This window comes from Hyla sarda, unplaced genomic scaffold (genome assembly GCF_029499605.1).
Source record: "Hyla sarda isolate aHylSar1 unplaced genomic scaffold, aHylSar1.hap1 scaffold_1754, whole genome shotgun sequence".
Taxonomy (NCBI): domain Eukaryota; kingdom Metazoa; phylum Chordata; class Amphibia; order Anura; family Hylidae; genus Hyla; species Hyla sarda.
The window spans coordinates 38,783-51,844 of record NW_026608398.1 but is presented as its reverse complement, the minus strand read 5'-3'; the positions used below and the strand labels follow the sequence as shown (position 1 = coordinate 51,844).

The following is a 13,062-nucleotide window of genomic DNA, read 5'->3' as shown; positions in this document are numbered from 1 at the left end:
CGCTCTAGTACCTGGGTGTGGGGGGCGTCCTTTACCATGTGCCCCGCAGCAGGCTTAGTGTGAACGCCACCATGAGTCCAGTGGGTGGAGCTATAATGCCGGCCCCTGCTGCACATGGGCAGTTACAGCCCCTCTGATCGCGCCCCTCAGGTTCTGTGGGCTCTGGAGGTGGAGGGGCCGATGTCGCACAGTACATCCAGTTCATGGCAATGCTGCGGGGGTACCCGGGTTCTGCCTCCATCTTGCCATCCTGAACCTTCCAGTACTGGGAGCCCTTAAAGAAGTAGCTGTGGCCTGTGAAGAGAAACAGAAGGGTGAATGGAGGGGCCCATTGAAGAGACTGCTGTCTGTATAGGGGGGGGGGGCGCTCCCTGCTGTGTCTGTATAGGGGGGGGGGCCCTACCTGCTGTGTCTGTATAGGGGGGGGGCGCTCCCTGCCATGTCTGTATGGGGGGGGGGGCGCTCCCTGCCGTGTCTGTATGGGGGGGGGGGGGGGCGGTCCCTGCCGTGTTTGTATAGGGGGGGCGCTCCCTGCCGTGTCTGTATAGGGGGGGCGCTCCCTGCCGTGTCTGTATAGGGGGGGCGCTCCCTGCCGTGTCTGTATAGGGGGGGCGCTCCCTGCCGTGTCTGTATAGGGGGGGGCGCTCCCTGCCGTGTCTGTATAGGGGGGGCGCTCCCTGCCGTGTCTGTATAGGGGGGGCGCTCCCTGCTGTATCTATGGGGGGGTAACGATGTTATATATGGGATATATCTCTCATACATAACATCTCTACCCCCAATACAGACACAGCAGAGGGGTTGCAGTGTTATTTAATGCCATCATTACACATTAGCACTGAGGCTGCCCGGACCACCCAGCCCCTTATATAATGGAGTGTAATCCTGACATGTGATCCTCCTCGCGGCTCTCAGTGAACTCCCTGGAGGCGCAGACAATCAGCCAGAAGATGCATTAAGCTTTAGCGCAGCTGCTGCTGGAACATCTCCCGCTGCCCCCCCCATCAGAGCCGAAGCCGCTATCCACTAATATCAGATCACATATATGGGACCCCGGCCTGCCCTATCCCTGTGGCCCTCAGATGGTGAAGTGCAGAAGCCTCCATTATAGAGATCTTATTGGCGGATTTATTATTGGAGGGACGCTTTACTTCAGCCACGTGGACTATGAGTGGATCAGGCTCTTGGGGTGCGCCTGAATCCGCCTTTCCCTGAAGTGATGCAGAGTAAAAAAAAAAGTTAAATGTAAAGCTCTTGTTAAATGTGGCGCCAGTTAAAGGGCACTCCGCCCCTAGACATCTTATCCCTTAATTAAAGCATACAGAATAAGATGTCTGATCGCGGGGGTCCCGCTGCTGGGGACCCCTGACATGCAGTGCACAGAGCCAACTTTGCTCCGTGCTGGATAACTGGCGATGTAGGGTGGAGGCTCGTAATATCACGGCCATGCCCTCTCAATGCAAGTCTATGGGAGGGGGCGTGATGGCAGTCACGCCCCCTCCCATAGACTTGCATTGAGGGGGCGTGGCCATGATGCCACAGGCCTTCAGCGATGCACCCAATGCTCTTAACAAAGGCCGGGTGCAGCAGGGAGATAATGGGGGTCCCCCAGTGGTGGGACCCCTGTGATCAGACATCCCCTATCCTTTTTTGATAGGGGATAAGATTTCTAGGGGCGGAGTACCCCTTTAAGGGGACGCAAGTTATTGGTGAATAATGGACTTGTTGATGAAACAGCAATGGTCTGCCCCAGAATGGACAGAGCTCTTTGATGTAGCCGGACCGGGGAAGGAGATGTGTGGCGCACGTGTTGCCATACCATATAGACTGCAGTAGGGGAGCACCGTGAGGGAGGTGGTGATCGTGACGATTACTGATTGTGAGAGTATAGTGAGCATGCTCTGTGCACAAGTCATCATGGCAGGGGCGGAGCTTTCCACATCAATTATGGGATTCTGTTGGAAGGTGTAGTGGGCAGGGAGGAGGAGATGAGATCACATTCTGTCCATGGTGGAGCTTGGTCTCTGTACGAAAAAGCGGCTTGTCCTCAGTTCACCGCTAAAAATGACTAAAGGTAACTGGGTCAGCCCCTCTAACCTGTCTAGATCAATTGGGTCCAGTCCTGAAAGTCCTCACTAGGTCAAAAAATGAGAGGGAGAGAGAAAGGGATTCCCCGCGTACCGTCTACGGCCGAGGACGGGTTCCCCCCGCGTACCGTCTACAGCCGAGGACGGGTTCCCCCCGCGTACCGTCTACGGCCGAGGACGGGTTCCCCCCCACGTACCGTCTACGGCCGAGGACGGGTTCCCCCCCACGTACCGTCTACGGCCGAGGACGGGTTCCCCCCCACGTACCGTCTACGGCCGAGGACGGGTTCCCCCCGCGTACCGTCTACGGCCGAGGACGGGTTCCCCCCCCGTACCGTCTACGGCCGAGGACGGGTTCCCCCCCGCGTACCGTCTACGGCCGAGGACGGGTTTCCCCCCCCCCCCCCCCCCCCGCGTTCCGTCTACGGCCAAGGACGGGTTCCCCCCCCCCCCCCCGCGTACCGTCTACGGCCAAGGACGGGTTCCCCCCCGCGTACCGTCTACGGACGAGAATAGGATCTCAGCTGCCCCCAGCCTGATAACTTGGAGGGAAAATAATCTTAGAGCACTTTACCCAGCTATGACCTACTGACTACCATCTTTGTTCATCTTCTATTCCAGGGGACGATTGAGGTGAGACTGGGACATAGCGCCAAATCTACTTTATACTGACCTTTACCCCACAGGGATGTACAGCTCTGAAGCACATCACCTTTATATTCCAGCAGAATGTCCTGTCCATCCCTGATCGAGCAGATATATAATATACCGGATAATAACCTGACACGTTATCTGTATATACGGCCATGTTGGATTTATTGTTGTCATGCACTCGTTCATTTTATAACCTTTGTTCTCTGTTTTGGTGTCTGGACGATGGTGACCAGGAATATAATTGTTTATTTCTGAGAATGGACTTACAGCTTGTTCTCTATCATAGTCCTGCACTAGATAAAGGGGTACTCCGCCATCACAGAACTGTTGCATATAGTATGGTCTGCCTGTCTCCCCAGTTCTGTGTATTGTGGGGCTGTAGTCCCGTCCCCCAACCATATAAGAAACACTACTCCCCTCCCACAACACTGATCAGAGGGGATGACATCACTAGAGGTGGAGTGCAGAGACAAGATCTGGCCACGCCTCCTGAGACAGCAGAGGATGATGGGAGTGAGGGAGGAGCCAGAAGACTGTCGAGAAAACACCACACTGACACCAAGAGGACTACACAACATCCTGGCAGGAGAAAGGGCAGACCTATGGAGTTGCTAAGACAACACCACACTGACAATGAGAGGACTACACAACTTCTTGTCTGGAGAGAGGGAGAAGCCAAAGACAACACCACACTGACAATAAGAGAACTACACAACTTCCTGTCAGGAGAAAGGGCACACCTGGGGATCTGCTGAGACAATACCACACTGACAGTGAGAGGACTACACAACTTCCTGTTTGGGGTAAATCACACAATAACATGCTGAAGCTCGTACAATGTGTGATAACACTACATTAGTATGTAATATATCTTGGTTTTTATATAATATAAATATACTGGAGGAGTACGCCTTTACTATCTCTCTGCGCAGGAGATTTGGCGTTCTCGGTTTGACTGGTCCAGGTGTCATTTAACCCTTCACTGTCTGTAATGCACTCACCATCTGTCCAGCTGATGACATCATCCACGTCTGGGGGCAGCCCCTCCCACATTTGACTGTTTTTGGGGTACCCGGGTTCCACCTTTCCTTGGTGCTCATCAAATCTCCAGCAGCGGTTGTGTCTGAAGAAGTAGGTCTTCTTATTGTGCTTCCAAACAAAGGCCCCGTCTACTCCATCAGTGTTCAGCCCGAAGTCTGTGAGCGGCCGCGGGTAACCGGGCTCCACCAGGGTGTCCTTAAAAACCCAGAAACTGGTCCCTGGAATGAAGAAAGGGAGAACACGGTTCTGGGATCACAACATGGATGTTCCATAGAGCGGTTCCTGCAATCGGCGTCATTCTGTGCGGGTATCTGAGCAGCCACCGGAGGATTGGAGGACCTCGTGCACCCCACATATTGAGTGGAAGGACCAAGAAGGCAGATGAGAACCTGGACCCGGAACTCCTCTGCAGGAAAACTGGACCCGGAACTCCTCTGCAGGAAAACTGGACCCGGAACTCCTCTGCAGGAGAACTGGACCCGGAACTCCTCTGCAGGAGAACTGGACCCGGAACTCCTCTGCAGGAGAACTGGAACCGGAACTCCTCTTTGGACCGATACTTTTTACAGATCTGACCCAATGAGTTCCGTGTCATGGCCGGTATCAGTGGGGATTCTGGCAGGTATGATGTGCGGCGTCTCATCTGTACATCGGTTGCCTCTAGATGTTCCTCACCTGCAATGAATACAATTTTGCTGTCGTTGGCTCGTTCATACACCGCGTCCACCCTGGGGAGATCCGGAGGCAGCCCCATCCAGAAGCGGCCAAGATGGGCGGGGTTTAGGGACACCAGCTGACGCGTGGCTTGTACCCGCCAGAAGTATCTGTCTGTGGGAGGCCAAAATGGAGGAAAATGGTCACAATGGAAGAACATTGGGGGAGATTTATTAAAACCTGTCCAGAGGAAAAGTTGCTGAGTTGCTCATAGCAACCAATCAAATCACTGCTTTCATTTCTCAGAGGCCTTTTCAAAAATGAAAGAAGCGATCTGATTGGTTGCTATGGGCAACTCAGCAACTTTTTCTCTGGACAGGTTTTGATAAATCTCCCCCATTGATTTCACCATATAAAACAATACTCACTCTTAAAGAAGAAAACCTCCCCTCGAATGTTGGCCACAGCATCAAAGTGGGTGGAGCAGCGGTCGGGGAACGGGAGGTTTGGCCTGGTGGAAGACATTGGGGACTGTTTAGAATAATATGAAGAAGAGGACAGGACTGAGGTAATTGGTGGAGGAGATTACACTATTATTTATCCCTGTACTGAACAACGTGATCGAGGAGATGACACTATTATTCATCCCACGTGTACTGAACCACGCAATGGAGGAGATGACACTATTATTCGTCTCTGTACTGAGTCACGTGGCAGAAGAGAGGACACTATTATTTATCCCTATACTGAACCATGTGGCGGAGGAGATGACACTATTATTTATCCCTGTACTGAGCCACGTGGCAGAGGAGATGACACTATTATTCATGCCTGTACTGAACCACGTGGTGGAGGAGATGACACTTATTTATCCCTGTACTGAACTATGTCGCGGTGGAGATGACACTATTATTCATCATTCATCCCTGTACTGAATCACTTGGCAGAGATGACACTATTATTTATCCCTGTACTGAACCACATGGTGGAGTAGATGACACTATTATTCATCCCTGTACTGAACCACGTGGCGGAGGCGATGAAACTATTATTCATCCCACATGTACTGAACCACATGTTGGAGGAGATGCCACTATCATTCGTCCTTGTACTGAGCCACGTGGCAAAGGAGAGGACACTAATATTTATCCCTGTACTGAGCCACGTGGCAGAGGAGATGACACTATTATTCATCCCACGTGTACTGAACCACGTGGTGGAGGAGAGGACACAATTATTTATCCCTGTACTTAACCACGTGGTGGAGGAGATGACACTATTATTCATCCCTGTACTGAACCACGTGGTGGAGGAGATGACACGATTATTCATCCCATGGGGATCTGAACCACGTGATGGAGGAGATGACCATTCATCCCTGTACTGAACCATGTGGCGGAGGAGATGACACTATTACTTATCCCTGTACTGAACCATGTGGCGGAGGAGATGACACTATTATTCATCCCTGTACTGAACCACGTGGTGGAGATTACACTAATATTTATCCCTGTACGGAGGAGATACTATTATTCATCCCACGTGTACTGAACCATGTGGTAGAGGAGATGACACTATTCATCCCTGTACTGAGCCACGTGGTAGAGGAGATTACACTAATATTTATCCCTGTACTTAACCATATGGCGGAGGAGATGACACTATTATTCATCCCTGTACTAAACCATGTGATGGAGGAGATGACACTATTATTTTTTCCCTTTACTGAGCCATGTGGCAGAGAAGATGACACTAATATTTATCCCTGTACTGAACCACATGATGGAGATGACCCTATTATTCATCCTGTACTGAACCACGTGGTTGAGGAGATGACACTATTATTCGGTCCTGTACTGAGCCACGTGGCAGAGATATTATTATTTATCCCTGTACTGAACCCCTTGGCGGAGGAGATGACACTAATATTTATCCCTGTTCTTATTCATCCCATGTGTACTAAACCACGTGCTGGAGGAGATGACATTATTATTCATCCCTGTACTGAACCACGTGGTGGAGGAGATTACACTATTATTTATCCTTGTACTGAATCAGGTGCTGAAGGAGATTACACTATTATTTATCCCTGTACTGAACCACGTGCTGGAGAAGATGACACTATTATTTATCACTGTACTGAACCACATGGTGGAGGAGATTACACTATTACTCATCCCTGTACTGAACCACGTGCTGGAGGAGATTACACTATTATTTATCCTTGTACTGAATCAGGTGCTGAAGGAGATTACACTATTTATCCCTGTACTGAACCACGTGCTGAAGGAGATTACACTATTACTCATCCCTGTACTGAACCACGTGCTGGAGGAGATTGCACTATTATTCATCCCTGTACTGAGCCACGTGCTGGAGGAGATGACACTATTATTCATCCCTGTACTGAGCCACGTGCTGGAGGAGATTTCACTATTACTCATCCCTGTACTGAACCACGTGCTGGAGGAGATTGCACTATTATTCATCCCTGTACTGAGCCACGTGCTGGAGGAGATTTCACTATTATTCATCCCTGTACTGAGCCACGTGCTGGAGGAGATTTCACTATTACTCATCCCTGTACTGAACCACGTGCTGGAGGAGATTGCACTATTATTCATCCCTGTACTGAGCCACGTGCTGGAGGAGATTACACTATTATTCATCCCTGTACTGAACCAGGTGGTGGAGGAGATTGCACTATTATTTATCCTTGTACTGAATCAGGTGCTGAAGGAGATTACACTATTTATCCCTGTACTGAACCACGTGCTGGAGGAGATTACACTATTACTCATCCCTGTACTGAACCACGTGCTGGAGGAGATTACACTATTATTCATCCCTGTACTGAGCCACGTGCTGGAGGAGATGACACTATTATTCATCCCTGTACTGAACCACATGGTGGAGGAGATGACACTATTATTCATCCCTGTACTGAACCACGTGCTGGAGGAGATGACACTATTATTCATCCCTGTACTGAACCACGTGGTGGAGGAGATTGCACTATTATTCATCCCTGTACTGAACCACGTGCTGGAGGAGATTACACTATTATTCATCCCTGTACTGAACCACGTGCTGGAGGAGATTACACTATTATTCATCCCTGTACTGAACCACGTGGTGGAGGAGATTGCACTATTACTCATCCCTGTACTGAGCCACGTGCTGGAGGAGATTGCACTATTATTTATCCTTGTACTGAATCAGGTGCTGAAAGAGATTACACTATTTATCCCTGTACTGAACCACGTGCTGGAGGAGATTACACTATTACTCATCCCTGTACTGAACCACGTGCTGGAGGAGATTACACTATTATTCATCCCTGTACTGAGCCACGTGCTGGAGGAGATGACACTATTATTCATCCCTGTACTGAACCACGTTGTGGAGGAGATTGCACTATTATTCATCCCTGTACTGAGCCACGTGCTGGAGGAGAGGACACAATTATTCATCCCTGTACTGAACCACGTGCTGAAGGAGATGACACTATTATTCATCCCTGTACTGAACCACGTTGTGGAGGAGATTGCACTATTATTCATCCCTGTACTGAGCCACGTGCTGGAGGAGATGACACTATTATTCATCCCTGTACTGAACCACATGGTGGAGGAGATGACACTATTATTCATCCCTGTACTGAACCACGTGCTGGAGGAGATGACACTATTATTCATCCCTGTACTGAACCACGTGCTGAAGGAGATTACACTATTATTCATCCCTGTACTGAACCACGTGGTGGAGGAGATTGCACTATTATTCATCCCTGTACTGAGCCACGTGCTGGAGGAGATTGCACTATTATTCATCCCTGTACTGAACCACGTGCTGGAGGAGATGACACTATTATTCATCCCTGTACTGAACCACGTGCTGAAGGAGATTACACTATTATTCATCCCTGTACTGAACCACGTGGTGGAGGAGATTGCACTATTATTCATCCCTGTACTGAACCACGTGGTGGAGGAGATTGCACTATTATTCATCCCTGTACTGAACCACGTGGTGGAGGAGATGACACTATTATTTATCCCTGTACTGAACCAGGTGACTGAGGAGTTTACACTATTATTCATCCCTGTACTGAGCCACGTGATGGAGGAGATGACACTATTATTCATCCCTGTACTGAGCCACGTGATGGAGGAGATGACACTATTATTCGTCCCTGTACTGAGCCACGTGGCAGAGGAGATTACACTATTATTTATCCCTGTACTGAACCACGTGATGGAGGAGATGACACTATTATTCATCCCTGTACTGAGCCACGTGATGGAGGAGATGACACTATTATTTATCCCTGTACTGAACCAGGTGACTGAGGAGTTTACACTATTATTCATCCCTGTACACAGCCACGTGATGGAGGAGATGACACTATTATTCATCCCTGTACTGAGCCACGTGATGGAGGAGATTAAACTATTATTTATCCCTGTACTGAACCACGTGATGGAGGAGATGACACTATTATCCCTGTACTGAACTACGTCGCGGAGGAGATGACACTATTATTCATCCCTGTATTGAATCCAGAACAGATTGACAGACATTGGCTCTAAGGCTCGCACCACACTACCACTAGTGCCTTCTTACAGGGGTACTCCACTGCCTCAGCATACGGAACATTTATTTCTGAACGCTGGGTGCGGGCTGCAGGGGTCGTGATGTCATGGCCACGCCATGCACCCTCAATGGGAACTTTTAGGAGTAACATCAAAAGTTCAGGGGCTCAAACCCCCTTTCTAGTCAACCTGTGCACGTCCCTGGTCTGAGCCATCAGTCGCTGTGTACGTGGCTTCCTCAGGTTCTTGGACCTGTGTTAAGGTGGTGATGGTCAGAATGGGTCTAAAATCTTTCCTGGTCCCATCATTCTTATGTTGGGGCCAAATGATTCATCAGATCAGATCTCGTGATGACGTTTTCTCGTTCTTACCGATATGTCGGCCTTCGGGGTGGAATAATGTGTTGAGTTGGTGCTGGTGGTGGAGGAGGAGGCACGTCTGCTCCGGGGGGGACAATTCTTTTCCCTGCATAAAACAAATAGTTATTTGTGTCGGTGACATAGTGGGCAGCGCTGAGTGCCGGAGAAGGTCCTCACCATACAATGCCTGGATCCCCTGCACATCATCCAGAGGCAGCCGGTATCTCCGGTGGTCCCCCACTGGCCCCTGGTAATATGGTTTCATGATGGAGTTCTCTGCAGATGAATGTGACAACCCCAGAGAATGTCCAAACTCGTGCACCGCCACCGCAAAGAGATCCGTCCCCTCCGCCTCTACAAGAGAAGAAGCGAGTGTGAGCGCAGGTACAGAAACAGCCTCGTGAGTGTGAGCGCAGGTACAGAAACAGCCTCGTGAGTGTGAGCGCAGGTACAGAAACAGCCTCGTGAGTGTGAGCGCAGGTACAGACGTCTCCTGCATCATGGGATCACAGCTCTCGTACCTGTTCATTCTGTATTGGGAATAATACACAATCTGCACCCGCCTTAACGCCAACGGTGTCCTAACTGGTACTGGGGCCACTGATGGTGTCCTAACTGGTGCTGGGGCCACTGATGGTGTCCTAACTGGTGCTGGGGTCACTGATGGTGTCCTAACTGGTGGTGGGGCCACTGATGGTGTCCTAACTGGGGCCGGGGCCACTGATGGTGTCCTAACTGGGGCCGGGGCCACTGATGGTGTCCTAACTGGGGCCGGGGGCCACTGATGGTGTCCTAACTGGGGCCGGGGCCACTGATGGTGTCCTAACTGGGGCCGGGGCCACTGATGGTGTCCTAACTGGGGCCGGGGCCATTGATGATGTCTGAACTGGTGCTGGGGTCACTGGTGCCCTCTCCTGATATCCCAGGCCCAGATGTATGGCAGCATATCCTCCATCATTGGTGTCCATCACTCTGAGGACACTACATGGCAGCATATCCTCCACCATTGGTGTCCATCACTCTGAGGACACTACATGGCAGCATATCCTCCACCATTGGTGTCCATCACTCTGAGGACACTACATGGCAGCATATCCTCCACCATTGGTGTCCATCACTCTGAGGACACTACATGGCAGCATATCCTCCAACACAGCACAACACAAACTTTTCTCTACACACGAGAAACGTGACAAAATCTCCTCTTCCTTCCTAAAAAAAAAACTTCCTTTCTGATTTCTTAGTAAACAGGAGGTGAGGAAACGTGACCACAACACAAGAAATGAAGATACAAAGCCGGGAGGGGGAGGGGAGGCGCCTGGTTCTCCCATCAGCTGTGGGTCAGTCGCCATCTTACCATTATATGTCCAATGCTCATCGGCGTCCATGTGAGTGGCCCCGGCACTGGCTCCTACACCAGGAAAGAAAGCATGACCCAGGGTACCTCCTGGTCCATCGAAAGGATAGCCGTCCCCATGCGACCCGTCCACAAAGCTGACCCGCAGATCGGCGTCACCGGCTCCCGTGCTCTGGCTGAAGTCCAGGTTGCTCTCCCGGCTCCACGCTAGCAGAGCGCCCTCTATCACTTGTTTGGTGGTTTCTTGGGAAGGAAAAATTGGAAAACTCTCCACCCTGCAAAACAAGATTTTTGGTGGATCAGCCCACGTGGAGCGATATCCCCGTATATATGACCCCCAGATTTGTAATATGTATTGTGCCCCCCTCCACCCGTTCTTATACTGGGATTGGTAGCCATTGGTTGTAACCCAGAGTCCCATAACTGTAAATCTTCCTGTTCCCCCTTCTGGTAATGAGTGGACGTGGTCACGTGGCACATCTCCTCCCTGCCCCCATAATGCCTCCTACCTCCAAGTCAAATGTCTCTTCTGCCACACTGACCCACTGGGAGCATATCGTTTTCTCCGGTGCCCCTGGTACCCAAACGTCATGATGTCGGGGAGGGAGCAGCGAGGCTTGTCCATCATGGCCACGGTGTCTCGATCTGCGGTGAGGAAAGATTACGATGTGACAATAGTGTCAGGGTAACATTAGGTGGGGACAGTGAGGAGGGGCACCAGTATTACCCAGAATCCCAGTCTCCCTCAGGCCTGCAAATCTCTGCATGGTCTTCACCGCTTCCCGCAGTCCATCCAGTGTTTGCTGCTGCGCAGAGTACGGGTCCGGCGGGGGTAGGTAACCATAACGCGTCAGCCAGTCCTGGGTGTGATCATAAATATGAATAGGGTAAGGATTATGATGTTAGTGATACTGGTGATCATAGTGAACATGATGGTGATGATCATAGGGAAGATGATGGTGATGTTAGTGATACTGATGAGGTAGGTGATTACATTGAAGATGATATTAGTGATGATTGTGATACTGATGAGGTAGGTGATTACATTGATGATATTAGTGATGATTGTGATACTGATGAGGTAGGTGATTACATTGATGATATTAGTGATGATGGTGATACTGATGAGGTAGGTGATTACATTGAAGATATTAGTGATGATTGTGATACTGATGAGGTAGGTGATTACATTGATGATATTAGTGATGATTGTGATACTGATGAGGTAGGTGATTACATTGAGGATATTAGTGATGATTGTGATACTGATGAGGTAGGTGATTACATTGATGATATTAGTGATGATTGTGATACTGATGAGGTAGGTGATTACATTGATGATATTAGTGATGATTGTGATACTGATGAGGTAGGTGATTACACTGAAGATGATATTAGTGATGATTGTGATACTGATGAGGTAGGTGATTACATTGAGGATATTAGTGATGATTGTGATACTGATAAGGTAGGTGATTACACTGAAGATGATATTAGTGATGATTGTGATACTGATGAGGTAGGTGATTATATTAGTGATGATTGTGATACTTATGAGGTAGGTGATTATATTGAAGATATTAGTGATGATTGTGATACTGATGAGGTAGGTGATTACACTGAAGATGATATTAGTGATGATTGTGATACTGATGAGGTAGGTGATTACATTGAAGATATTAGTGATGATTGTGATACTGATGAGGTAGGTGATTACATTGAAGATATTAGTGATGATTGTGATACTGATGAGGTAGGTGATTACATTGATGATATTAGTGATGATTGTGATACTGATGAGGTAGGTGATTACACTGAAGATGATATTAGTGATGATTGTGATACTGATGAGGTAGGTGATTACATTGAAGAGGATATTAGTGATGATTGTGATACTGATGAGGTAGGTGATTACATTGAAGATATTAGTGATGATTGTGATACTGATGAGGTAGGTGATTACATTGATGATATTAGTGATGATTGTGATACTGATGAGGTAGGTGATTATATTAGTGATGATTGTGATACTGATGAGGTAGGTGATTACATTGAAGATATTAGTGATGATTGTGATACTGATGAGGTAGGTGATACTGATGAGGTAGGTGATTACATTGAAGATATTAGTGATGATTGTGATACTGATGAGGTAGGTGATTACATTGAAGATATTAGTGATGATTGTGATACTAATGAGGTAGGTGATTACACTGAAGATGATATTAGTGATGATTGTGATACTGATGAGGTAGGTGATTACATTGAGGATATTAGTGATGATTGTGATACTGATGAGGTAGGTGATTACACTGAAG

General features: G+C 48.9%; 1 protein-coding gene across 1 annotated transcript in view; it reads right to left on the bottom strand.

Moving 5' to 3' along the window:
- Window positions 1-31: 31 nt before the first annotated feature.
- The window catches only part of LOC130313346 (matrix metalloproteinase-17-like), a 32,795-nt gene continuing 19,764 nt past the window's right edge, over window positions 32-13,062 (bottom strand). Inside the window, exons 2-10 of the mRNA XM_056552641.1 lie at window positions 11,472-11,604; window positions 11,254-11,389; window positions 10,745-11,019; window positions 9,565-9,741; window positions 9,400-9,493; window positions 4,862-4,944; window positions 4,455-4,607; window positions 3,740-3,997; window positions 32-294 (exon numbers count right to left, since the gene is read on the bottom strand). Coding sequence (XP_056408616.1) covers window positions 32-294; window positions 3,740-3,997; window positions 4,455-4,607; window positions 4,862-4,944; window positions 9,400-9,493; window positions 9,565-9,741; window positions 10,745-11,019; window positions 11,254-11,389; window positions 11,472-11,604 — 1,572 coding nt within the window. The remainder of the gene's footprint in view (window positions 295-3,739; window positions 3,998-4,454; window positions 4,608-4,861; window positions 4,945-9,399; window positions 9,494-9,564; window positions 9,742-10,744; window positions 11,020-11,253; window positions 11,390-11,471; window positions 11,605-13,062) is intronic.